This window comes from Jaculus jaculus, chromosome 3 (assembly GCF_020740685.1).
Source record: "Jaculus jaculus isolate mJacJac1 chromosome 3, mJacJac1.mat.Y.cur, whole genome shotgun sequence".
Taxonomy (NCBI): Eukaryota; Metazoa; Chordata; class Mammalia; order Rodentia; family Dipodidae; genus Jaculus; species Jaculus jaculus.
The window spans coordinates 134,192,307-134,220,248 of NC_059104.1; the positions used below are offsets into that span (position 1 = coordinate 134,192,307).

The 27,942-nt window shown below is 42.7% G+C and overlaps 1 protein-coding gene across 1 annotated transcript in view; it reads left to right on the forward strand.

The window, feature by feature from the left end:
* The window catches only part of Pcsk6 (proprotein convertase subtilisin/kexin type 6), a 205,664-nt gene that overhangs the window by 69,644 nt on the left and 108,078 nt on the right, over positions 1 to 27,942 (forward strand). The window contains exon 7 of the mRNA XM_045146095.1: positions 22,850 to 23,022. Coding sequence (XP_045002030.1) covers positions 22,850 to 23,022 — 173 coding nt within the window. The remainder of the gene's footprint in view (positions 1 to 22,849; positions 23,023 to 27,942) is intronic.

Below are 27,942 nucleotides of genomic sequence, written 5' to 3' on the forward strand. Positions count from 1 at the left end.
CACTATGTAGCCTTGGCTTGCCTTTAGTCTTTATGTGTCCATGCTGGCCTTAAACTCAACAGCATTCGGGTGTGTGTCACTTCACTGAGCTATCACTAATCTTTCAAATACTCAAGTTGACTTTAAAATACTTATGGGAAGGAAAATACTTCCCTGTCTCTGTCACATTTCTTGCTGTTCCCTGCTTTCACTAGCTTTGTATTATTGTTTTACTTTAGCCTAAAGAATTTCTTTTTGAGACAGGGTTGGATGCTGTAGCCCAGGCTGTCATGTAACTCTGTATGGAGCCCAGGAGCCCAAACTTGTGACCATCCTCCTTCTTCAGCCTCCTATGTGCACCATACTTAGGAGAATTTCTTTCAGTATTTTTTGAAGTTTAGGTATGTTGATGAAAATTTCTCTAATCTGAACAAAACTCTAGCTTAACATGCCTTTCTTTCCATATTTTAAAGATGCCATTCCATTGTCTCCTGTCATCTGTTGTTTCTGATGGTGAGTCAGAAGTCATCCTTCTTTCTCTTCCCTGTTTGTTATGTTATTTCTTCCCTTAGTGGCTTAATGATGTTTTCCCTACAACTCTAGTGCCAGTTTGTGTAATTTTATTCCTATTATTCCAGCTTGGGGTTTGCTGTGATGCTTTTTAGGTTCTTTCTTTTTTTTCCTTCTTTCTTTGTCAGATTTAGAAAGAATGTCAATGTTTCTTCAAATATATTTAAATTCCAGTTTTATTCTTCTCCTTTGGGGGCGTCAATTCTAGCTGTTTGAGTACTTCACAGCCACTGAGGCTCTGTTCACATCCAAAAGTCATTATTTTTCCTGTGTGCTATTTAGATGATTCATGTTAGTATTATGATGTCTGTGGGTGGGTGCACTTATTCTTTCTTTTATTGTGTCTGGTCTGTTCTTAATTCCATGAAATTAAAGAAATTTCGGTATATCTTTTCTGACCTTTGGTTTATAGTTTGGTCTTCTTTACCATCTCCAAATCTTTCCTGAGGTTTTCTTCATTCTTGATATTGCATCTTGGATTCTTTGCCACATTAGTAAGAATCACTGTAAAGTCTTTTGTATTAATTCCAATATGTAGGTCATTTGTGAGTATGTTCTAATTACTGATTTTACTCTTTACAATGGGTCACTTACTAATTTTTTTTTCTGTGTGGTAGATATTGTTATTCTACATAGAGACTCTGGATTCTGTTGACCTTTTCTGAATACTATGGAGTTTTGTGCTAGCTGTCATTGAAATTGAAATTTTGGCAGATTAATTTTTCATGTTTTAAAGGCCCTAGTCTTAGGGGAAATTCCTAAGACTAGGCACATGTTATTTCTATACCTTTACTCTTTTGGTACTTTGATAGACATCTGAAATCTTTAGTGAGTAGTGGCTAGAATACTTGCTCATCTCATTGAGGCTTTTAGCTGTTGTTTTCCTCCTAGGTTTTTCTTGTCTTTTCCTTTAGAGCATTCACAGAATGCATGTAGTTCAGGTATCAGTCAATGATCGAGGTTTACATGTCTTCCCCTATAGCTATTTCCTTTCTGAGATTTCTCCTTTCAATTTCTAATTGCTTCCACAGTCTCAAAATCCATGCTCTGATTGACTCCTAGCCTCTCTACCTCAAAGAAATAGGGAGTTCCTGCATAGGAAAAAAATTAAGCTTAGGCATACCCTGACATAATTCCTTTCTTTGAAGAATTAAATACTTCCCTTTCTCTGCCCTCTTATAGTAACTTTCTAATAACCTTAAGTATATATATATCTAGAGTTCATAATTATTAGCTTTTGAAGAGTTAGTCTGTTATGAGCTACCCTATCCTTGTTGAAACTAAAACTTGCAATTTTTTTTTTTTTTTTACCAAGTAGATTAGTTATCCATTGCTATATGGCAAGTCATTCCAAAATATAACTCCTTAAAAGAGCAAATGTTTGTCTAGCACAGAGAGTGCTTAGCTAAGTGGTTCAGGCTCAGTGTCACTTCTCAAGGTGGAGTCGAGCTGTTAGCTGTGACTATAATCTGAATGCTTCACTGGGGGATCCACTCCTAAGACAGGTTTGCTTACCATGTGGCTCTTTCCATAGGGTAGTCTGAGTGTCTCCATAGTATGGGAATTAGCTTCCCTCACTGCCGATGATCAAGAGGGAAAACAGAAAGGAAGCAGCCATGTCCCTAATGACTAGTCAAAACCATAGTCACACCCCATCTATCCAGCCATACTTTGTTCATTAGAAATGTATCCCTGGGATAGATCGCCCAAGGGTGAGAAACTTGTTTCCATCTTTTGAATAGAAAAGTGTCAAGGAATCTGTAGGCATAGTTTAAAATCACCACAGATGGGCTTCTAGAAATTTAACTACCCATTTGTACAAATGGAGTGAATTTTACTAAATTTCTTTGTAAAATTGTGTGTTTGCTGTAAGTTTTATCATACACAAACAATTAAATAAAAAAAAGGGACGGAACTATCCAAATTATCTCTTATGAAACAAACTCTGCAAGCTTCCAGCCCTCCCTAGTTGGGTTGTCATTAGGTGCACCACCTACTTTCTGGAGAGGTGATAGACTTTCAGAAACCCATGTAGATACATACATATTATCATATATGTATTTTCTTTAGAGCATTTTAATTTTTTATTAAGCTCCTGAGTTACGCATGGATGATTTGTGTTTTTTTTTTCTATGTGTAATATTTCAGAACAAACCTGTTTAAATGTTTATTGTTTATTTTCCTGTATGGCTCTGGGTCTTAGGACTTAGCTTAAGAAAAGCCCACACTAATTAATGGACTCTTGTACTTCCTCAGAAAACTCAGTTCTAGAACAGTAGTTTGTAAAAAAATAAAAAATAAAAATAAAAAGCCCTTATGAGTCGATCTTTTAGTTTTACCTTCTTATTCCATATGGAATTTATGTGATGGAAAAATCTGCTTTTATTCCCTCAAAAATTAATATTCAGATAATTCACACTGTCCTTATCCCATCTTGGGTTCCCTGTGTGAGCTGGATCCTCCCTTATGTTTCATTAGTCTGTTTCTTTCTGACAATGCATCATTTTACCTATTATAATTTAGGGGAGTTTTTTTTCCCTAATTTGTGTTTTGCTAATTGATAGGACAAGTTTTCTCTTGTGATTCTTTTTCCAAACTTTCCTGGCTATTCTTGCACATTTTCTCTTTCAGATGAACTTGAGAATCTTCTTGTCAAGTTCCATGAAAAATCCTGTTGGGATTTTTATTGGGATTGCATGGAAATTATAGATTAATTGGGGGAGCATTGACATCCTTACAATATTGAGTCTTCCCACCCAGGAACATGGTATGTTTCTATTTATTTAGGTCTTCTTTTTCATCATTTTAAAAAGCTTTGTCACTTTTTCCATATTGATTTTGCACACTTCAGCTTTCTACCTAGGTTGGCATTTAAAAATATATATTTATAATTGGTCATAGTTGAAATATATATAGGAAGCCACTTATTTTTATATCGTGATTTTTGTTTCCTGCCACTTTGTTGAATGCTATTGGTGCTATTGTTTTTCTTTTCTTTGTTTCAATTTTTATTTATTTGTTTGCAAACACAGAGAGAGAGAATGAGAATGGGAGCACCAGGGCCTTAGTGCCAATGCAAATGAACTCCAGATACATGTGCCACTTTGTGCATCTGGCTTTACGTGGGTACTGAGGGATGGAATCCAGGCTGTCAAGCTTTGCAAACAAGTGCCCTTAACAAATGAGCCATCTCTCTAGCCTGGCACTATTGTTTTCATTTGATTCTTTGGCTTTTCTAAATAGAAATAGTAGCTATCTATAAGTATAATGGTGGTATTAAGACTTCAATACTAATAAGTCATTTCTTTTTCACACCTTATTTCCACATATAGAGACTTTTGATAATTACCCAGTAGTGGTCACTAATAGGTTCTATTGTCTTATTTAATCCAAACAAGAGAATGATTTTTATAATATTTGTAGATATCATCATATAGTTCCTATAGTTGGCCTTTATCAAATTAAGAAAATTTTATTATAGTCTTAGATTTCCAGAAGGTATGATCAGGAATGGATATTGAATTTTATTAAATGCTCTTTTAAGACATCTATTGAAATAATCATTTTTCTCTCTCACCATTTAATCTGTTCAATAAAACAAATTATATTAATAGAGTTCATAACATTGAAATGTCTTTTGTTCTTGAAATAAATTCAGTTTGATCATAAGTATAGTTCTTTTAATACACTGCTACATTCAGTTATTCATGTTTTATGTATGGTTTTGTATCTGCTTATAATATAGATTGGATTACCATTTCTATTTAGGTGTCAGAATTATGCTGGTTTTGTGGAATGAGTTAGGAAACTTTCTTATCCCTGCTCAGAAGCAGTTCATTTATCATGGACACAGCCTACTTTGCGGAATGTTGGTAGATCTGATCAATCAATCTGACTAGTTGTGGTAACTCTGAAAGGCACTAGGTCTTTTCAAACTTCATATTTCTCCTTCAGGAATTTAGGTAATTAGATTTTCCTGGGAAATCATTCTCTCAAGTATGTTATAACCTTGATATTATTCTCATAATTTGAAGGTATATCTTTTGTTTATATAGTTATAGTTGTCCCTAATCTTTTTTATGATCTCTCTCCTTTTCTTGGATCAATGAAAAAATGCTCTTTCCAATAGTGTTTTTTTTTTTCTCAGAGAACTAGGTTTTTTTGTTTCTTTCTTTCTTTTTTTTTTTTTAAATTTTGTTTGTTTTTATTTATTTGAGAGCGACAGACAGAGAGAGAAAGAGGGAGATACATAGAGAAAAACAAACCCCAGATGCATGCTCCACCTTGTGCATCTGGCTTACGTGGGTCCTGGGGAATCGAGCCTCAAACTGGGGTCCTCAGGCTTCACAGGCAAGCGCCTAACCACTAAGCCATCTCTCCAGCCCTCATTTCTTTCTGTTTCATGAATTTCTAATTTTCTTGTTTGTTAATTCCTTCTGCTTATTGTGATTATTGTTTTTTTTTTTCCTGGCTCCTTGATTTCAACACCTTTTCATTCTGTATTTTTAGACTTTTATGTGTCCTAATAGATAAATGAATAAATATTGCATACATGTTCCCTTTGACTTCTGACACTGGCTTAATTATATTGTGATTTTATTACTGTTTATTCCTGAATTTCAACCTTGATTTTTCTCTTTAATCCAGAAGGTAATTAGAAAAGATTTATAAAATTTTCCAATTGGATAAATGGTTTTTTTGGTGCTCTTTTGTTGCAATTTTTAAATCTTGTTTGTTTAGAGTCACAAAAATCTATATTGAATTAGACTAGGGGTTGCTACTGGTCCACTGGCTGCCTTGGTCTGTAGGTAGATTTTGTTTGTGCCCCACAGTGTTTGGTTTTGTTTTTTTTCAAGGTAGGGTTGCACTCTAGTCCTGGCTGCACCAAGCTCAGGGAGTGCTACCCTCACTAGAACTGAACACTTCATCCATTCTGCCTGGTGCCATAGGCATCTGCCTCTGTCGCTTGTGTGTTTGATAAAGCTAATTAAAAATTTCTCTAGTATTTCTTTAAAAAGAAATATTTTACTAATTTGAGAGAGAAGGAGGCAGAGAGAGAGAGATGGCTTAGCAGTTAAGGTTCTTGCCTGCACAGCCTAAGGGCCTAGGTTCAGTGCCCCAGTACCCACATAAAGCCAGATACATAAGGTGGTGCATGTGTCTGAAGTTCGTTTGTAGTGGCTAAAGGCCCTGGTTCACCCATTCTCTCTCTCTCTCTCTGTCTGTCTTCTTCTCTCTCAAACACACAAGTGACAGAGGCAGAGGTAGGGACTCACTCTAGCTCAGGCTGAGCTGGAATTCACTATGTAGTCTCAGGGTGGTCTCAAACTCACAGTGATCCTCCTACCTCTGCCTCCTGAGTGTTGGGATAAAAGGCGTGTGCTACCCTGCCTGGCTTATTTGACTTTTGTTTCTTTGTCTTCTTTGCTTTACCTCCTTCTACACAGATAGCTTTTGTTTTTATTTTTTGGCAGTTTTAGGAATTAAACCCAGGGCCTCACACATGCTAAGCAAACACTATTTTGATTTGATAGACACACAGAGTTTGAACACAACAGAGACTCTTACCACTATAAACAATCTCCAGACACATGCATCACTTTGTGCATCTGGCTTTTATATGGGTACTCAGGAATCAAACCTGGGCTGGTAGGCTTTGCAAGCAAGTATCCTTAACTGCTGAGCCATCTTCCCATCTCAAACACTCTTGTCACTGGGCTACGTCCTCATCATGTCTCCTTTTAGTGACTTTTAGTTTTTAAATTCTAGTTCTGTTTTTTTTTTCTTTTTTTTTTTAACTACACTGAAACATGTATGTTTGAGTTTAATTTCTTAACAGTGTTTAACATTAAATAGCACTCACTCCCTTCTGAACAAAACAATTACCTTACCTCAGCTCCTCTTCCCTTTTCCATTTTCTCTTGTTCCCCACCTCACCCAAGATTTTAACTCCATGTTATTTTTACACTTGATCTTAGCCAAAGGCCAAGAAGCGATAACTCCATATCATTGTTGTTGTTGTTATTATTATTATTATTATTATTACTATTACTATTACTGTTATTATTGGTTTTTTGAGGTAGAGTCTCACTCTAGCTCAGGCTGACCTGGAATTTACTATGTAATTTCAGGGTGGCCTAGAACTCATGGTGATCCTCCTACCGCTGCCTCCCAAGTGCTGGGATTAAAGGTGTGTGCCACCATGCCCAGCTCATATTATTTCTTTTTTTTTTAAATTTTATTTATTTATTTGAGAGCGATAGACACAAAGAGAAAGACAGATAGAGGGAGAGAGAGAGAATGGGCGCGCCAGGGCTTCCAGCCTCTGCAAACGAACTCCAGACGCGTGCGCCCCCTTGTGCATCTGACTAACGTGGGACCTGGGGAACCAAGCCTCGAACCGGGGTCCTTAGGCTTCACAGGCAAGCGCTTAACCGCTAAGCCATCTCTCCAGCCCCCCAGCTCATATTATTTCTAATAGTTTTACTTATACATCAAATATAATGTGAGGGGCTGAGGAGATGGCTCAGTGGTTAAAGGCACTTGCTTGAAAAGCCTCCCTGCCTGGAGTTCAATTCTCTAGCCACCCACATAAAGCTAGACAGGCATTTGTTTGCAATGGCAAAAGATTCTAGCATACATACACATACATACATATGTACATACATAAAGTTATATGAGCTTAACTATAAAGACTGACCAGTTTCTTTGATCACAATTATTTCTTAACTCTTTCTTTTATGTAAATGTTTTTATTGTACTATTTCCTTTGCCATTCTAATTTTTTCACCATTCTTTGAAAGATATTTTTGATACTTACTATGTATATGGATAGTTATACAGATAGTAAACTTCTGAATCCTTAAAGTCTAAAAATGCCTTTATTTTCTTCCATGAAATAGACTGGATACAGATTTTTAAATTAAACAATGTCACTAAGCATCTTAAAATATTGTACCATAGTTTTTGCCAGCCAGTGTTGCCTAGTCACTCATTTGAATTTTACTCTAAATGATATTAGTGTTGTTGTTTCTTAGCTTTCTTTTATGTGAAGGTTTTTATTTTACTATTTTCTTTCATGAATAGTTATTTTCAACCTGCCTTGACTCTTATATTCACATTGACTTTCTTGTGAACACCATATATTTGAGCATAGATTTTTAAATCCATGTTGCCAATTTATGTGTTTTTTTATTAAAATGTTTTTTTTTAATTTTTTATTTATTTATTTGAGAGCAACAGACACAGAGAGAAAGACAGGTAGAGGGAGAGAGAGAGAATGGGTGTGCCAGGGCTTCCAGCCTCTGCAAACGAACTCCAGACGCGTGCGCCCCCTTGTGCATCTGGCTAACGTGGGACCTGGGGAACCGAGCCTCGAACCGGGGTCCTTAGGCTTCACAGGCAAGCGCTTAACCGCTAAGCCATCTCTCCAGCCCAATTTATGTGTTTTAATTACCTTATTTAGACCACTTATATTTAATGTTATTGTTGATATGTTAGGGCTTAGGTTTGCTTTTTTGTTTCTGTAATTTAAGTCCTATCTTCTTTTTTCTGCTTTCCTGAAGGTTAATTAAATACTGTTTACAAGCCAAAATGATTTACCTATGGGGTTTGAAAATGCATTTTTCTTGTATTTTATTTTTATTATTTATTTATTTGAGAGAGAGAAAGAAGCAGAAGGAGAGAGAGGGAGATGGAGAGAGAGAATGGGTGCACCAGGGTCTCTAGCCCCTGCAAACAAATTCCAGGCGCATGCACCACCTTGTGCATTTGGCTTACATGGATCCTGGGGAATTGAACCTGGGTCCTTTGCAGGCAAGCACCTTAACCACTAAGCCATCTCTTCAGCCCTTGAGTGACTTTTTGTGGCACTAAATTATATGTACATAACTTATCATAAACTATGACTGTAGTTATTTTACAGCTAAAGTGAGATCTAGAGCACTTACCTTCCTGTAATCTCACTGCATCCCCCCTTGTAGTATTTAAAATAGTCTTAAATGTACATATTAGAACCAAATCAGCAGCACTATGATATTTTAAATCAATCTCTCTTTCTGTGTGTGTGTGTGTGTGTGTGTGTGTGTGCGCGCACGTGTGTGTGCGTGCTCTGGCATGCCACAGCACATGTGCGAAGGTCAGAGGACAACCTTGGTGTCATTCCTCACTTTTCACCCCCCAGGTTTCTGTTGTGTCCACCAGGCTAGCTGGCCCTTGGGCTTCCAGAGATACTCCTGTCTCTGCCTCCCATAACTTTTGCCTCAGCCATTAAATATTATGTAGAAACTCAGGAAAAGAAGGAATGCCCAGTAAATCTATAGGTTTGTGTCTCTTGCCAAATTTTGGTAACATTAGGTATTAACTCCTTTCAGTACTTTTTTAGCCCTCTTTTGTATTCGTTTCCTTACAGAACTCCAACAGCATGAATTTTAGAAGTTTGTTACAGTTCTGCAAGTCCCTGAGGTTCTCTGTTCATTTTTCTTGTTTCCTTTCTTTCTGTTGTTCAAGCTGGGAAATATCTGTGATTCAGTTTACCCTTCACTTTTTTCTGATTTTATCCCCGGCATTCACTGTGCTTGGTGACTGTGTTTTCAGTTCTAATAGTTCTACTTGGCTTTTCCTTACATCTCCTCTTTCTCTGGTGATACTTTGCAATTCCTTCTTGAGGTTTTCTGTTTTTATTGCATTTGTGTCAAGCATATTTGCAATTGCTTAGTGAAACATTTCATTGTGTCTGACTGTACTGTCTGCTACTGTTGGCATCTGTTGATGCCTTTTTTTTTTCCATGTACCTGAGACCTTTCTAGTTGGATGATGTGTAGATGTGTAACTGCCATTTGAAACATGTGTGCTGTGCAATTTTCATTTGTGAGTTGGACTTTTAAAAAAATATATTATTTATTTATTTATTTGAGAGAGACAAAGAGGCAGAAAAAGAGGGAGAGAGTGGGAGCGCCAGGCCTCCAGCCACTGTGAACGAACACCAGATGCATGTGTCCCCTATGCATCGGGCTTACATGGGTCCTGGGGAGTCAAACCGGGATCCTTTGGCTTTGCAGGCAAACACCTTAACTGCTAAGCCAGCTCTCCAGCCCCAACTTGGACATTTTTAATTGCTTTATAAAACTGTGGGTCTTGGGTAAGCCTTCCATTTTTACTTTCTCCGACATGGCTCCAGCAGGGAAAGCGAGCCCAGCTTCACTACTTCCCAGTATGAGTGAGCACCTCGACTCCCTGTGTCCTGTAATCACCCCTGAGCACGGGCTCCTCCTTATCCATCCTTGACACCGACAGGAGCGTTCAGTGACGTCACTGTGGAAGTTAACTCATTATTGTCGGTGACAGCTCACACCAGGGAGGAGCAGGAGGAAGACGCATGCTGCCAGGTGGAGGTGAGGACTAGCCTGGTCAGGACCTATCTACTGAGCGAAGTGGAGCTCTTTGAGACAAGGGTGATAAAAGCCTTGCTTGCCAATTCCTGACATCACTAGCTAGGCATGGGAGACTGCTTACGTGTTCGCAGGGGTGGAGGTCCAGGCTCACCATCTAGCCTTTGCCACTACTGGTCAGGTGTTGCTGTAGTTTTTCCTGTGGCATCTGGCTGGGGTAGGGAAGTTGTATAAAGTTTTTTGCTTGCGGGCTGTCCAGTTTTTGGTGTTTAAGCAGGTAAGCTCATACAGTTGCTCTTGTCTGTCTCCAGTGGTGTTGCTGACTTCTATCTGTCAGCTCTGGGACGTATGAAACAAAAAGAAGAGGGCAAAGCTGGGCGTGGTGGCGCACGCCTTTAATCCCCGCACTCGGGAGGCGGAGGTGGGAGGATCGCTGTGAGTTTGAGACTACACTGAGACTACAGAGTGAATTCCAGGTCAGCCTGGGCTAGAGTGAGACCCTGCCTCGAAAAAAAAAAAGAAAAAGAAAAAGAAAAGAAAAGAAAAAGTAAAACAGAAGAGGGCAAGCTGGGTGCAGCGAGTGAGGCAAGAGCATTGAGAGCTCAGGGCCAACCTGGGATGTAGCAAGACTCTGCCATAAAATATAACAAAACAGGATGAGAGACAAGATCTCACACCGTGTCATCCCTCAGCACCCAAGCTCCTGAGCCAGTCTGTCTGCCACTCCACATTTCAGAGGTTTCTTTTGTTTGTATGGTGTCTGTGGTGGTTTGAATGTGAAATGTCCCTCGTAGCCTTGTGTGTTTGTGATTAAGACCCAGACTCAATCCCTAGCTGGTGGCAACTGGGGAGGTAGAGCCGGCTGGAAGAGGTGTGTTATGGGGGCCCCATTTAGGAACAAGCCCAGCTCCAAGCCCAGTACTTAGATGACTTCCACCCAGATTTGTGCCAGCTTCCTGCTCGGACTGTGCTTTCCTCATCATGATAAAACTTCCTCTCAAGACTCTACGATGCAGTAAACCCTTTTCTCTTAAAAGCTACTTTTGGTTAGTGTTTTTTCCCAATGAGAGAAGGTAACTGCAACAATACTCAGGGTTTAGCTTTTCTTAGCCTGAAGGCTGAATTGTATCTATTTTGTCTTCCAAGAAACAGACATCCTCTGATTGGTTTTTTTAATATTTATTCTATTTATTTGAGAGAGAGAGGCAGATAGAAAGAGAGGGAGAGAGAGAAGGAGAGAGAGAACAGGTGCACCAGGGCGACTAGCCACTGCAAATAAACTCCAGACACATGCACAACCTTGCACGTCTGGCTTTATGTGGGTACCAGGAAATCAAACCCAGATCATTTGGTTTTTCTGGCAAGCACCTTACCCACTAAGCCATTTCTGCAGTGCTTTCTAGTTGATTTTTAACAGATTTTAACAGTGCATCTTCTTCCATCATTTTGAGCGTATTATTTTTGGAGGATATTTTTTCCAGTTTGTTCACTTATCCTTTCGGTTCATCGGATTCATGGTTTTTGTTGGTTGGTTTTGAGACAGGGTCTTGTTATATTGCCCAGGCTGCCTCCAAACTCACATCTTCTTTCAGCCTCTGGAATATTGGGATTGCAGGCATCTACCACCACACCTGGCTGTACTGTTTTCTGGTGTTGGCTTTTTTAAAGATAGTTGTCTCTTGGTAATCTACTCGTGTTTGGCTCATAACCCTCTTTTAGCTGTGATGGTTATCCATTCTGATGGCAGAGGACCTCCTATGAAGGGGGACAACAGAGGACCTGTTGCTGACCACCCTTCTTCTGGAAGGCTGCTGGGGGGGGTGGGTTCTCTACTCCTGGGACACTGTCCTGGCTCTCTGTCATCATCCTCTCTCACTGTGTTCATCTCTGAATAAGTTCTGTGCTGCTCACTGATCAACCTAGAGGGCAGGCAGCTCTCCTGTCCCACCCAGGTCCTGCCTGTCAGGGTCCCTGGTGTCCTTGCACTGTTTTGAACAGTTTCTCAAGTTTTGAACAACTATGGAATTGCCTCCGTCCAAAGAGAAAACTTCTCCACCAACGTGCTGCCTCCTGCCACATCCTGACCCCATCTGTGTGCTCTCTCCACAGTTCCTCTGAGCATCTAGCATGCCTGGTACGGATTTGTTGTTTCTTGTCTTTTGTTTTTTATCTCTGGGGACAGGGGCTCCTGAGGAGCGATAGTCCGTGTGCTCGGCCCACCTTCTTGATCCAGTCTCCGACAGTAGCGGCGGTCACTGACTGCCATTACTTATGGGCACTACATCAAGCAGTTAAATTCATGTCTGCATGTGGTCCTCAGAATGATTCTGTGAGCTGATGTTCTCATGGTCACCAGAAACTTAACAATCACAGAGGTGAATTGTCACCTCAAGGGTCATACTGTGCTGGGAGACAGAGCAAAGAAATGGGCACGGACTTGTGACAGAAGGCTGCAGTTTCCCTGTACCCCTGGTGCCAGGACATGGTAGAGAGTTCACGAGGCTAGCTGCCACTGAGCCCAGTGGCTGGAACAGAAGCAGAAAGGAAGCTTCTGTGATGTGCACATATATTGCTTTTTGCATTCTTTTTTTTTAAATGTTTTTTTTAATATTTTTTGTTCATTTTTTATTTATTTATTTGAGAGCAATAGACACAGAGAGAAAGGCAGATAGAGGGAGAGAGAGAGAATGGGCGTGCCAGGGCTTCCAGCCACTGCAAACGAACTCCAGATGCGTGCGCCCCCTTGTGCATCTGGCTAACGTGGGACTTGGGGAACCGAGCCTCGAACCGGGGTCCTCAGGCTTCACAGGCAAGCGCTTAACCGCTAAGCCATCTCTCCAGCTCACTTTTTGCATTCTTGATATAACTTGACCTTGCTCTTTCCACCTGGTGTGAGAAATGAAAGCAGGAATAGCATAGAAAGCAAGCAGGGGAGAGTAATTGTCCCCTTTCTTCGCCTCTCAGATCTTGCTCATTATTCCTTTTTCCATTTAATTTTTCAAATAATTTGCCCTACATTGAGGTCTCCTGTCTTCCTACGATGCTCCTTCTCTCTTGCTGCACCTGTTTGTGGTGGGCAAGGGTGGTGGGTGGGAGACTGAGGCGTGCCTACACTCGCCCACCATCAACCCAGAGTAGCAGCATCTTGCCTACCGGCTGAGCTCCTTGGGAAATGACCCAACTCTGCAGGGGCCTACAGAGCGCAAAGGTCACACCCAGACCCCAGTGGGTCGGCGGGTGTGAGTCTGTCCAACAAGTCAGGCCGTCCTGGCTACGTGTCCCTCCCAGCATCCTCTGACACTAGCTTTCTGGGGAGCCTGAGGTGTGGGCTGGACTCAAGTCAAACTTGCTGTCTGGAAAGCCCAGAATTTGCAGGGTAGCCTTTGGCCGGTATGTACTTCCCCCATGCTATTGCTTAACAGGATTGAGATGTCCTCCTGGAGCAGGAGGGCTGTCCTGAGGCACACGGTGTTTGGTGTACATCGTGTCCTGCTTCTGAGATGCACCAGAAGCTGAAGCGACCAGATCTCACAGGCTGCTCAGGAACAGCCACTGCTGGGGCATATATCAAGGGCACCCAGCATCAAGGGCATCCAGCGCAGAGGCCACCAGGACCCCAGGGCTTGCCCAGTGCTTTGAAGCAGGAAGGCTCCACTGCTTGCGCCTTATGGGTGGTGTGAATCTTTTAGGCTGTTTGCTGGACTTCTGGGAAGGAAAAGTAAACAGCAACAGCCAAATTGCTGTTGATGTTTTTGCTCCATATTTTGATTTAGGAACTGAATCATGTTTTTCCTTTCATAAACATGAAAATGTTAAGTACATAACAGCTAAATTAATGTGTGCCCATAAATTGGTTAATTATGTTAATTCCAAGTCACAGAATTCAGTCTCATTAGCGTTTCCATTAAGCAGTTTAGGCTTGTGAGCATTTTAAGAGAACCGTTTAAGCTCCAGATTAATCTTCAAAGGCTCCAAGAGTATTTTCAACTGCAGAAGGATTTAAACTGCACTGGGAGGCTTGGGGGATTTGGTGAATGTAGGAGCCAATGCTGTCAGGGACCCCAATCCTCCCCCCTCACACACATATTCCTATCAAAAGCGCCAGAGAATTCCTAGGCCTAGCAGGAACCTCCTGGGAAGGAGGTTGACAACCAGCAGCCACAGTCCCCTCACCCAGTGACTTCTTGGTGGCCATACCCTCCCAGGCTGCCCGGTTGCAACCACACCCCTCCAGAGTATAGGTGAGGCTGGATTGCAAATGCCATGTCCCCAGACCCTGAGGAGGAAGCTTGATCCTGGGTGTGCATGAGCAAGACAGCTGAGAGCAGACCGGGGAGAGAGCACACCTAAATCTAAGTGACGAGCTCTCTGGTGGTCTTTGTTTATTATTTATTTGTTTGTTGTTATTTGCTCTGTCCCCTGGTCTCCTTCAGAAGCCTGCTCAAGGCATGAGTTCATTTTCTCTGTTTTGACCACACATTCTCCTGGGGCTCCTTGCTGTCCTTGCCTGTGGTGTAGATAGACGAGTACTCTGGTTGGCTGTTGTTCTGTCCTTGTGTCCCAAGTTGCCAGCTTCACTGAATTGTTGCAGCTCATAGTCTGATGACCCCCAGCAGGAGAGCGTGACAGAGTCAGTGCCGATGTCAGCTCTCTAGAAAATAGCGGAGGTTCTCCTCGTCATTTGCTATTCTTGAGAAATCAACAAGGCCTGATTATAAAGAGAGAAATATGGTTTTCATATTATTTAGGTTTGGCAAGGCCATCTGACAAATGCACTTGATTGAAAAGGTAGCTTGTGACTTGCAATTCCCAAGAGGACAGACCACATCACACCACCCAAGGCCTCATAGAGAACCTCTGAGGTCGGTTGGAGGCAAAGGAAGCAAGTTTTTATTGTGGTTTCCATGGAAAAGGCAAGGCAATGATTTATCTATACCCAAGGCTCTTGGGTATAGATAATGTCCCCAGATGTCTGATAGCTGTCTTCTACTCCCTAGAGTGGTTAGGGCAGGAATAGTGGTCAGAGTTAAGGGCCCAGTTGAGGATGCGGCTAGAGGTGTACATTCTGGATCATTTAGTTTTCATGTGAAAGACACACTCCTTGTAGGCATTGTTCACTATTCCTAGGAACTGGCCATCACTGTAATGGATAGTCTCTTCAGAATTAGCAAGACCTAACTGTCAAGGCATCCAGAGTATAGAAAACTGAAGGACACAGTTACACAAGACCCCGCTTGAATCTGACTTCATCACCTTGGCTTGGTGGTAGCACACGTCTGTGGTCTGCGGGCGATTCCATGACCACAGCTTATCTTGCTCTGGAAAGAGATGGGATGGGCTGTTGGGCAATCAGGAACAGCATGGGAAGCCAAGAAAGACCTGGCTCAGTATCCATCCCCCATGGGTCTCCACGTCCATCTTGTGATGGGGTAAATGTCCATTTGATCGTCAGCTCAGCAAACCACAGCTGCCACGAGTCCTACAATGTGCTTGTTGAGTGAGGCATGTTTAGAGAGTCCAGAGCTCTGTTAAGATAAAGAGATAAGAAGATCAAGAGAGTTGTCAGGAACCTTTCTAATAGCTGTTGAAACTTTACTTGTCCCAACATGGCTGCTCACTGACTAGAATGTACTATATTTTTGCTAGGGGAAAAACAAAACAAAACAAAAAACAAATCTCTGTGGCTTTAGTAAAATACTCAGGATTAATGAGTAAAATTTGTTGAGGAGGCCTATTTGTCACACTCAGGAAGCTACAATCTAATTTTACTTCCTGCTGCTCATCGCTCCTGCATTGCCATTCATTTGCTGAAGGCACAATACATTACTGCTCAATAAACAAAAGTGGGCCCTGCATGGCGGCTCCCTCCTTCCTCCAGACTTTAGCCTCACAGGCAAGACGCCTGACTTCCTTCTAGGAATGAGAGGCGTGTATGGGAGGTGTGTACATACGTGAGATCCCTCAGAAAGTTTGGGGGTAAATGCTACATCTTGTGCTACTTTATAGGGCTGATGGCAATGTTGGTTTGATGACATTCACCTGGCTTCATATTAGCCCGGAGTCAAGTAGATTAGAAACCGAGGAAGGGGAGGAGGGACAGGACACTGCAAGAAAACCAGTGTTTTCTTCCTTTCTACCAAGAGACTTACAAAATTCATTCATTTCAGCCAAGCCCACCCACTGCATTTAAAATACTATTGGGTTTAAGTAATTTGATAGGAATGTATGTACTGTTGAAAAAAAGGCAAATATGTCCTGTTCTTTCCTGGATGAAGCTCCTCAGGGCACTGGAATTGTCTCCTGGGGGACTGAGCCTCCATAGCAGTCTGCCTCCCCAAACAGAAAGTCACCAGGCCCAAGATGGCAACTGCCTTCTTTCTGTCACTCCTTATACCCCGCACCCCCAGTCTCACCGTCAGCATGGTTGGGTCAAGCATGTTTATCTTGCATTTATGCACTCTGAACTCAGCAGGTAGAAAAGTAATCCATTAGCAAGCAAACAACAGGGAGTTAATTTGCCATCAAAATGATTTGTCCAAATTATTTTTGTACCCAGCAATTTATAGTAAATGGGTCTTTCTTTTTTCATTAGAGAAATGATTGCTGTTTTTCTTCTTTTTGGCATTTCCAGAGAAACATTCACATTTAAAGCTAATGTTGGAACAGCAGGTTTCTACTGAAAATATTTACCTTTTCTCTGTTGGCAACTTGTCCGTGTTGGGGAAAATAGATGCTGCATTAAATACATGATGCCAGCTTTCTCACACATCCATCAGTCTTCTTCCAAGACGAAAGCATTGTGAGAGGTGTTGGGAAATCGTTCTGGTTGTGTGTTTTTATATTTTTTTGGATGTCTTCTGGCATCCTGCTCTTGCTCATAACTAGGCATTTCACCACCTGTAACTTGTATGAGAAGTCCTAGAATAACAGGTTCAATTTCAACACTTGGACAGGAAATTGGTTTTGGCTGCCTGTGTGGCCAGTGAGGTCTCTTGCCCTGGAGAGTCTGCTGTTAAGTTTAAAGGCATAAAGAATACTGATGGCATCTATACAAGTAGCACTGGATGATGTGGTTTATCAGTCTATTTCCACTGCTGTCACCAAAAACCTGAGGCTGAATAACTTGTAAAGAAAAGTTCTCTTGCTCTCTCAGTTTTGGAGGCCAATAGCATGATGCTGGCCCTGGTAGCAGCCCTCCTGGCTACAACCCATTGTGGCAGATAGTATCACAACAGGAGCATGAGAGAGAGGAATGATGATGCAGGAAGCCAGAGAGCAATTCTGAGGAAGTCTTTTTCTTTTACAACAATCCTCTCTAGAGAACTTCTATAGACAGATCCACATTGCTGGGACAAATATCCAACCATTCATGGGAGGAATGGTTTTATTTTAAGCTTACAGATCCAGGGGAATTTCCATCAATGGCAGAAGAAACTTCTTATTTCCATACATCCAAGTAGAAAACACCACCAGCCTGCAAAAACCAAAAAGAGCAGCAGCAATCCCCGCCCCGAGCTCAAACCTCTCTGCATACCTTTGGGCTGACTTCACATCCCTCCCCAGTGGCATGCTCCCTGTAGCAGAAGTTGGCCTGGTAGTGGTGGAACCTTCAGAGTTAATTTTAATAAAACACCTGAGTCTACGGGGGCATACATTCAAACTGCCATATTCCACCCATGGCCCCATCAATTTACAATCATCTCATATTTAAAAATGCATTCAGGGCTAGGTGTGGTGGCACATGCCTTTAATCCCAGCATTTTGGAGGCAGAGGTAGTATTTCTGTGATTTCAAGGCCAGCCTTAGGTCAGCCTGGGCTAGAGTGAGATCCTACCTCAAAAAAAAAAAAAAGAAAAGAAAAGAAAAGAAAAGAAATTGCAGTTAGTCCAATTTCAATGGTCCCATAAGCTTTACCAGCTTTCAAGATTGTTCCAAAGTCCTAAGTCTTATCTGAGATTGAATACTCTCTTAACTAGGAGTCCTATAAAATCAAAACAAGTTACATACTTCCAACACATAATGACACAGGGTAAATATTTCTATTGCTAAAAGGCATAACAAGGAGAGACTGGACCAATGTAAAGTCAATAAACATTAGGCAAACATCAAACACCTGAAATTTTAACCAGTGGTGATAGTCTCTGGATTTCCCATTTCCATCCTTCCAGTGGGGGTGAGTAGTCAGAGAAAGCCTCCATTGTGAACCTACAGTGCTCCCTGGTAGCTTTTGCACAGTCCTGATATATCCAAAACATCTTCGGGTCTCTACTCCAAACCACAGTCTATCTTACCATGGCCTCCCTGGCCTCTCCACAGAGGGACATCGCCCTGCTTCACACAGTGCTGCATCTCAGCAGTGGCTCCTGGAAACGTGTATATTTCATAACCTGCTTCCATGCATTTTTCATGCTTCCAAAATCAGTACCAAGTGTGTAGCAACAGCTGTTTTGTTAATCCAGGAGGGAAATAAATCATGACCTTAAGGAGCACAGTTTCTTCCTTTCAATCATCTACTTTCAACTTAAAATTGTACATCTTTCAGTTCTATATCTTTTGCCAAGCACACAAGTCTATACTTTTAAATTTAACCTTGATCAAACTCTCTCTGGCATGGGCAGAAGAATGCAGCCAGCCTTTATACAAGTAGCCCAGTTCCAACAAAGTTCTCTATCATCTTTTTTTCCCTGTTGAAAGTTCATAAGTAAAGCCTCCAAACACAATTCTCTCTGCATTTAGCAATTTCAGACCCTCACCAAAATAGGCCATAAAACTGGGCTTACCACACTGAGGCTTCTTCAGTACCAAGTCCTTCCACATTTCTCTAGCATACAAGTTCCAAAAGACCAAAATACACATGGTCAGATTCATCCACATTAACACCCCACTCTGGTACCAAATTATGTTATAGATATCTCCACCTTCAAGGGATGAATATCCAACCATATACAGTTTATGGGATGAATGAGTTTCTTTTAAGCTTATATATCTAGGGGAAGTTCAGTCAATAACAGAAGAAACTGCTTACTTCCATTTGTCTGAGCAGAGAAAGAAACCTCCACCAGCCTGCAAACACCAAAAACCAACAGCAGGAACATCCCCAGAGCTCAAACCTCTCTTATACCTTTGGGCTGGAATTCATATCTACCCCAAGTGATATACCCTCTGTAGCAGTAGTCTACCTGCTAGGGGCTGAAGCTACAAACTCAATTTTAACAAAATACCTGAGTCTATGGGGCCATACATTCAAACTACCACAAGAACTATATAAGGTCTCATGAGACCTACCTTAATTCCTTCTGAGGACACTGTACACAATAACCTGAATATCTCCCAGTAGGTCTCACCTCTTAAAGATCACACTAGCTCCCAATGTCACCACATTTGAGCCAAGCTTCTAACATATGAATTTCTCAGGGATACTCTCAAGCTATATTTAAGTCACAACCAAGGGCCTTAGCTTATATCTTTGGTAGTCTTCTTAATGGCTGTACCAGGTAAATATTGTAGAAATTAGGGATTCAGAGTGGTTGAATCCATGACCCAAGGTCATGCAGATCTGAGCTTCTACCACATAATTCTATGACTTTCTCTTTCCTTGCTGGCAGTGGTGCTTGAATCTTACTGGGGGTATGGTTTTACCATATTCCACAGCCAACTTCCTGCACTGGTGTGGACCCTGTCATAGGGCTTCAAGATTGAGTGAGATGACTCAGCCAAGCAGCCTGAAACAGCCATGGACCTAAGTATTGATCACACAGTTGGCAACTAGGGATAGATAGCATTTCATGGCCATCCTGATGCTTCTTCTCTACCCAGACCCCAAAGAGGAGAAAGAATAGTGAGCCAGTGCCACTACCCATGTGTGTGACTGTGACTGTGACTGGCCATGATATTTCCCTGGGCCACCCATTAGCCAGGGAGAAGAGGTAATAAAAAGTGGCAGGGAAATAGCCTGAAAAGATGGTGCCAATGTGATGTGTAGCCCAGCTGCTTGTTTTAAAGGTTGTAAAGAGACAGCTTTTCCCATGACTCCAGCCCCATCCTGCATCACTGACCATGCCCACCTGGATGCCTCCTGAAGGCTCTGGGCAGTGTTTTTTGTACTTCTAACATTTCCATACCCCTACCTTGCTTGCTACTGTTTTGCTGTTAAGCCTCTGATGCTAATTTTGAATACAGTTCTCATGCCTTCAGAGCAGGTGTTTCCAGTTAAGTATAGGATGTCCTTTGTAAGGATCAGATGAAGCTGCTGTACCCTAGAGCAGCCCTCTCTCCTCCTGCTACACCACTAACTATCCTTGGTGGGTCCCAAGGACCTCTGTAGTGACTTCTGCATTGGCTCTCTTGCTTTTGAGTTAGGAACTTGAGAGCAGATGGGAAAATCCTCAGGGAAAGCAGGACCTTCAAAACTGGTCAGGTGAAAAATTTACTGCAGCTAAGTATTCAAATTCCCCACAGGTAAGAAATTCTCACCCTGACAAATCATAAAGTATATTTAGTCATTTGTAATCCATGTGCTACTGAGCAAGAGAATATAGGATAAGAAAATTGAAATGTCTGTTAGGGAGCTCTGTTCATCAGTTTCTCATCAGAAGTGACAGCAGTGTGTCTTCATGATTCCAGTAGGGTGGGATGATGGGGTTTCATTCAGAGGAAACGTTTGTTCTTAGTATGTGTGGAGCTTCTCTCCTTCCTGTGGCTTCTCCTGAGTGAGTCAGGTATTATCTCTTCACCTCAGGAAAGTCACTGCAGTCGTCCCTGGGTATCCATCTACAGGGACAGTTCCAGAACTCATGTAGATGTCAAACATTTGAGTACTCAAATACTGTAATAAAATGGTATAGTATTTGCATGGAACCTATGTAGCCCCTGTTCTTTAATTCATCTCTAGGTGATGCATAATATCTGATACAGTGTAAATATGCTATGTAGTTGTTGCATTGTTTAGAAAATAGTGACAAAAGAAAAAGTCAGCTCATGGTCAGTACAGATATGCCTCCCCCCACCCCCCCACCACCAGTTTTCAGCTGTGGCTTTGGTTGAATCTGTGGCTGTAGAACTCATGGATACAGAAAGCTAGAAGAAAAAAATGTGTGTGTGTGTGTGTGTGTATTATCACTTATATTAAGTTTACTTTTAAGCCGGGCGTAGTGGCACACATCTTTAATCCCAGCACTCGGGAGGCAGCAGTAGGAGGATCACTGTGAGTTTGAAGCCAGCCTGAGACTACATAGTGAATTCCAGGTCAGCCTGGACTAGAGTGAGACCCTGTCTTGAGGACCCACTGTGTATTGGTATAGATTCTTGGGTGTAGGACTAGTATGAGGGGTGGGAGCAGGGATCATAGGTGAGCTCAAAGGAAGTGCTGCCTGGGCCTGGGATATGTGGGGAAGGGGTGTCATAACCATCAACAACTGTGCCTTTAAAAGGTCTCCAATCACACAGGGAAATGCTCCACATAAATTTCAATCTAAAAAGAAAAGATTGCTAGAGATGGCTTAGTAGGTAAGAGGGCTTGGTGCCCAAGCACAAGGACCTGGATTCAAGCCCCAGTGCCCATGTGAAAGTCACCTGTGGTCATATATTCCTGTAACTCCAGTGATGAGGAGGGCGGAGACAAGAGAATCAATGGGGGGCTCACTGGTCAGCCAGTCTGACTGACAAACTATGAGCTCCAGGTTCAGTGAAAGACCCTGTCTCCAGGAAATAATGTGAAAGAGCAATAGAGGACACCCAATCTTCTGCTCTGGCCTGTGCATACATCTGCACACACATGTGCATTAACACACACATACACAACCACACCACACCCACATCTCACATATTCAAAAGAAAGCAAGAAAAGTTTTGGAAAGGAAATTTGTTTTAGGCAAAGAAAAATGTTAGAAGAAAATAACCCAAATATATTGTTGGTTATTTCTCTATTTACCAAATTTTCATCAAAGAATGTATACTACTCTTACAATCAGACTTATTTATTATGTCTTAAGTAGCCCTGAGATATAGAATTCATTTCAATGAAAGAAATTGCCATTGTACACATAGAGCTGGGTGCAGTATACAAGGAGCTCTGGGGACCTCTGGGGGTTTTCTGAGGCTCAAAGAAATCTTATCTTTGTGCTAGAAACTATATGCTGTTGGCTGTGATTATCCACTGTGTCCCACTTACACCTAGGTGTCTCACCTTCTGGGCAAGGTACTACTGGGAAGGGCATAGCAACTGGGTACAGAGTAATGGAGGCAACTTGGGCACAGGCAAGGAAAGGCCCTGACTGGGGCCACCACCATTGGGAGAAGCTGGCAGCAGCCATTCTCCCTCTCCTTTCTGGGTACTCCTGAGAAAGCTGGACCTCACCTATAAGGACCCTGATAGAAATATGGCACTGAATCCAGTGGAGCTGAGATGAGTAGCAAAGTCTTCTCCACAGGCTAGGGCGTGGACTCCGGTCTTCAGAATAAAACTCATGGTGTGACTTATCGTGTTGTGTTCTACGTCAGGGGCAGGCTCATAAAGGAAAGAGAAATAAACATTAAGCTGTGCACAGCTAGCTGGTTGAAAGAGACTCACATTCTAGTGTAGAAAAGAACATTTGTAGATCCCAGCATGACATAGTGGTCAGTAGGGAAACTGCATCCTTTTGGGGAAGTGGTTGGTTTCTCTTGTTGCTGCCACACACGAGTGCTTTACAGTGTAGCCTGCAGTGTAATTCTCATTCTTTCACACCAGTCAGCACAGAGAGAAGGAGAACACATCCAAATTGGCATGGCAAGAGAACTGTGAGGAGCTCATGGTGTGCTGGTCTGCGCCATCTGACACTCGCAGGTCTTGGTTGCCTCCTAGTCCCAGGGTGGCCCTCACCACATGCTCAGAATCCTGGGTGCTGACAGAAAGCCTCCCCCTATGCTTTCAGGCATCCGAATGCTGGACGGCGATGTGACAGATGTGGTTGAGGCCAAGTCCCTGGGCATCCGACCCAACTATATTGACATTTACAGCGCCAGCTGGGGGCCGGACGATGACGGGAAGACAGTGGATGGGCCAGGCCGACTGGCTAAACAGGCTTTCGAGTACGGCATTAAAAAGGTGTGAGTAACCTAGGGTTGCGGGGGAGGCTGTGGGGCAGGGGTGACAGTGCACCTTTTTAATAAATATCAGAGTGACACCAGCCACAGCCTAAAACAGGACTGGCAAGGAGGCTGTGCAGTGCCAGAGTGAGGCAGAAGTCACTTAGAGCTGGAAAGTGGCTGTTCACCAGCTCAGACGGAAGGACTCTGACCTGTTCCAGGGAAAACGCTCCTAGCATCTTCCTGCACTGCCCACTTTGCTGTGGAGTGTGAGGAGGGACAGGTGAAGGTGGTATCCAAGGCAGATCTCCTGGTCTATTCCGTGAACGATGGAGGTGGAAACGTGTCAGTGTCAGTTCCTCTACCCGCATAAATATCTAGAGTGGAGATTTCTGCCCCTCACAGGGTATGTGCTGATACAGTACTCCCCACAGCAGGAAGCCATGATCTAGACACCCCCATCCTCACCACTATATAGCCCAACACAGTTACAATTTCTGGGTAGAACCTCACCAGGGATAAAGTACGAGGGCCATCCAGGAGGCTGTTCCTCCTAAGCTAGGTAGGCTGGTAGGCTCCTCTCACCAGCCTCTCTGTGACCATCCATTGTAGATGGGTGGGAGGAGGTTGAAGGAGATGAACCAACTTTTACAAGTCAGGTGACAGGGCAAGTTTCTGGGTGAGGGTAGTTTCTTAGAGCAAGATCCAGCTATGGTCAGTGTCTTATAGGTCTCAGGTGGCTCGACAAGCCCATCCTCAGCATGGGTGTGGCCAATGAGTGCTACCCAACAGAGTCCAAGCATCTCTGGCTTCGGTGGGGCGCAGGAGAAGCAAGTGCAGGAGAGGCAAGTCCATTTTATTATTTATATGTTTCAAAACATTCTCAGGGGTGGAGGAGATAGCTCAGTTGGTAAAGTACATGCCTTGCAAGCATAAGGAACAGAGTTCAATCCCCATTGCCCACATTAAAAATAAGCATAGTGGCTCTGATTTGTACCCCCAGTGCTAGGGAGGTGGAGATAGGTGGATCCTTAGGACTTGCTGGTCTGTTGGTCAAGCCTATACTGGGCCAGCTTCATGCCTCCATGGAGGTGTGGTGAGGTGGCATCTATGTGCACCTGCATGCACACATGTATGGCACACATATGAGCACACACAGAGACACATTTTTAAAAATTTTTTATTGTAACCTATGCACAGCAATTCAGATGTGGTTAATAGTTGGTTGGGCACGGTCATGCATGCCTATAACCCCAGTCCTGTAGGGAGTGGAGAATTGCTGAGGTCTACTAGACAGACAGTAAGTAGACCTCAGCAAAAATAGCAGTTCTAGACACAAAAGGAAAACAGCAATAGAGAAGGACACCCATGTTTTCTGATCTCCACATGCTTGCACACAGGGCACACACGCTCTCATATACCACATGTACAACCACAATATATATGCTACACACACAAAGATGTGGTTAATAGTTAGTACACACATCAAATAATATTACACTGGATTATATCTCTGTCTGCCTCTACCCTCCATCATACCCCAGAAAGTAGTAATCTTTTTTTAAACACTATTCACAATTTCCTTTTTCTGATTGTGATGTGGTGGTGGGGGTTGTTTGTTTGTTTGTTTGGTGTGGGTTTTTTGTTTGTTTGTTTTTATGAGAGGGAGAGAAAAAAAGAGAGAGTTAATTGGCACACCAGGGCCTCCAGCCACTGTAATCAAACTCCAGATGTGTGTGCTACCTTGTGTGCATGCACGATCTTGCCCATGTGTTATCTTGTGTGTACGGTTTATATGGGATCTGGGGAATCAAACATGGGTCCTTAGACTTCACAGGCAAGCACCTTCACCACTAAGCCATCTCTCCAGCCCAATTTGGTGTTTTGGGTTTGTTTGTTTGTTGGTTGGTTGGTTGGTTTTTTTGATGCATTGAGTTTGATCACCATGTATTAATCTTTTCTGTGACAATGAGTTTTGTCTTAGAGGACATCCACTCTTGCCACCTCCTACCATACAGAAACCCTAGAGTGTCTCCATTTCCTTATACTTCCCAGGTTGGAGGCACTGCATTGTGTCTCCACCTCTTTCCAGACACCTGGTCTGAGCCCCCTCCCATGGATAGATGGGGTGCTGCTCCACAGTCCATGGGAAGGCATCCTCCTTCAGTGCCCTTTCCTGGCCACTCAGGGCTGCCATGCTGGAGAAACCAGTGATCAGAAACAGGGTGTTTAGTCTGTGTCCTTTGGATAAAGAAAAGTAAAAGGGAGGCAGTGTAGAAATATACAACATACCCATAGCATACAACTTTGTGCTTTGACTTGGGACACGGAGCATCTTCTATCTTCCTGACTCCAGAAAGACACAAAGGCAGCTTCTGTTTGGCTGTGGAGCACCTGAGCTAGCTGCATGCTGGACCACGTGCTGGGCCAGGGGGCTGCTGGCAGATCCAGGCATGACCAAGTCAGCTGCAACCCACAAGGGACTGCTGAATAAATAAATCATTTCTTTCCATGACTCAATTCCTCCTCCCACCCCTTAGATCACTTAGATCTCTTGATTCGATGACAAGTGAAACATCCTAAAAATTAAGCTGACTCTCAGCTTCAGAGAGGGTGGCTTATGTTGTGGGGTGCATTTTCTGCCCCAAATGCACATTGCTTTGAATGGTGTTAATGCAGAACATCTGGCATTTGAATGAGATGCTTTCTACAGGTGTGGGTTCTTGGCACAAGGACCCAGCAGAGGAGATGATTGTTTGCAAGGGGTTGTTTGGGTCACCCGTGTAGGTTTGTGTATACAGAGCTCACCCAAGACTTTGACAAGTTGGGGCTTTAGGGAAGGGATCTTTGCATTCTGAATCCAGCTTCACCAAGTTGTCAGATGAACAGAGACTTGCAGAGGGAACCATGTGGTTTCCCCCTCATTCTTGTCATGGTTTCTTAAAATATAGAGGTCATTTCATTTTTTTTTAGTCATTCTGAAGTAAAACATGTTCTATGGGGAGTCTTAAATCGCAGCTGTCTAAAGCTGTCACAGAAAATCCTCCTAGAAATTTGATGATCTCAAACTCAACCACACTTCCCCATCTGTTTTCCCTCCATGTCACTCTATTTGTCACCTACAGTCTTTTTCTGTAAAATGTGACTTCATCTCTTATAGTTGATGTGGTCTGGTGGCAGGAGACTTAAGAAGCCATAATTTGGCACAGGATTCTGTCTAATGTTGGTCCTTATAAAGCTTCACTCTTCACATAACTTGTCATTCAGAAGGAGGGATGGAACACCATCTGTAAACACTGGCTTTGTCCCGGTGGCTTGAGGTCACTAGCCCTGAGGACTGGTGCTTCTGGACTCATAAATAGTTTCCATGCTCCCCCACCCCAACCTGAGAGCACACCAAAGTGTGACTTGAACAAGTTGAAGTTGTGGCTTTCCTGAATGGACATGCAAGCTCATGGCTAGGGTTGGCACTTGTCCTCTGGCTTCTCTCCTATGGAGACGAAAGACATGGAGTGAGAATGAAATCCTCGGGGACAGCCAAGATCTGTCTTCACACCTCGGATACCCGCCTGTCTCTTCTGCTTTCCTCTCATGTTCTATCTAGAAAACCACTTTAAGAAGAGAAAAAGAAGTTGAGCATGGTGGCACACATCCTTAATCCTGGCACTTGGGAGGCAGAGGTAGGAGGACCGCCGTGAGTAGCTCGAGTCCACTCTGAGACTACATAGTGAATTTCAGGTCAGCCGGGGCTAGAATGAGACCCTACCTCAAAAAAGAAAAAGAAAAAAGAAGAAGAAGAGAAAAAGGCTGGCTCTTGATACTGTGGAAAGTGATTGGTATAGCAGCAAATATCCTATGTCAGATGGAAAGATGATGACATACTGGCATTGCCCGGGAGCTCCTTCAGCATGCAGAATTTCAGCCCTACCTGCTATAGCCTGGATCTGAAATGTCTCCAAAAGGCTCATCTGTGAAAGGCTTGGTCTCCAGTTTAAGGTGGTGGGAGGTGGTAGAAATTTTAAGAGATGTGGCCCAGCAGAAGGTCTTTGGGTCATTGGGTAAATGCCTCTCTCTCTCCTCTTCTCTATTCCCTCCTTCATTCTATGCCATGTGATAAATGGGCTCTCAGCCATGGGCTCTTAATGTGATATATGCCAAACATATGCCAAACCAGTGGGCCCACCGGCACTGGTGGGATAGTGGTTAGCATGGCTGCCTTCCAGCTGGGCCTGTCAGTCATGGATTGAAGCCCCCAAAGCTGTGAGCCAAACTAAACATTTTTTTTCCTTTGTTGATTTATCTTAGATATCTGTTACAGTGTTGGAAAGTTAACTAGAATGCCACCCTAGACCTTCTGGGTCCAAGGCACTTTGTAACAAGAATCCCAGGTGATTCGGGTACTTGCAGGTTTGAGTTTGAAGAGCATTACTATAAACCATCTTCTGCTTCTGGAGCAATAAGATTGCTAAACCACGTCACAAAATGGCAACATTTTATACACAGTTTTGAATTGAGTGAGAAGTTGAGAGTGACAGTTTCTTATAGGTAATTTTCATATGAAATAGATAGGCATTGATTGGTTAAATGTCTTTTTATTTGGCATTTAGTTACTGCAAACTGGCTTCTGATTCATCTTTTCATTAAGAGTCTTGCTTTACTTAATGATGGGAATATGAGCATTATGTGAATATCATAAAATCCTTACCCAAGCCTAGATGGTGTAATAGCCTTCTACATACCCAGCTTCTCTACACCCAGGTGGTATAGAACCTGCTACCCTTGGTCCTTTATGTAATCCACCACTGAATGGCACATCCTCATGTTAAGGATGGCCATAATCCTATAGACATACCAACTTCCAACTTGCTTTTATTTCAAAGCTTATCCTTTTCTGCTAAATATAAGAAAATTTGTTGAGCTGAAGAGATGACTCAGAGGT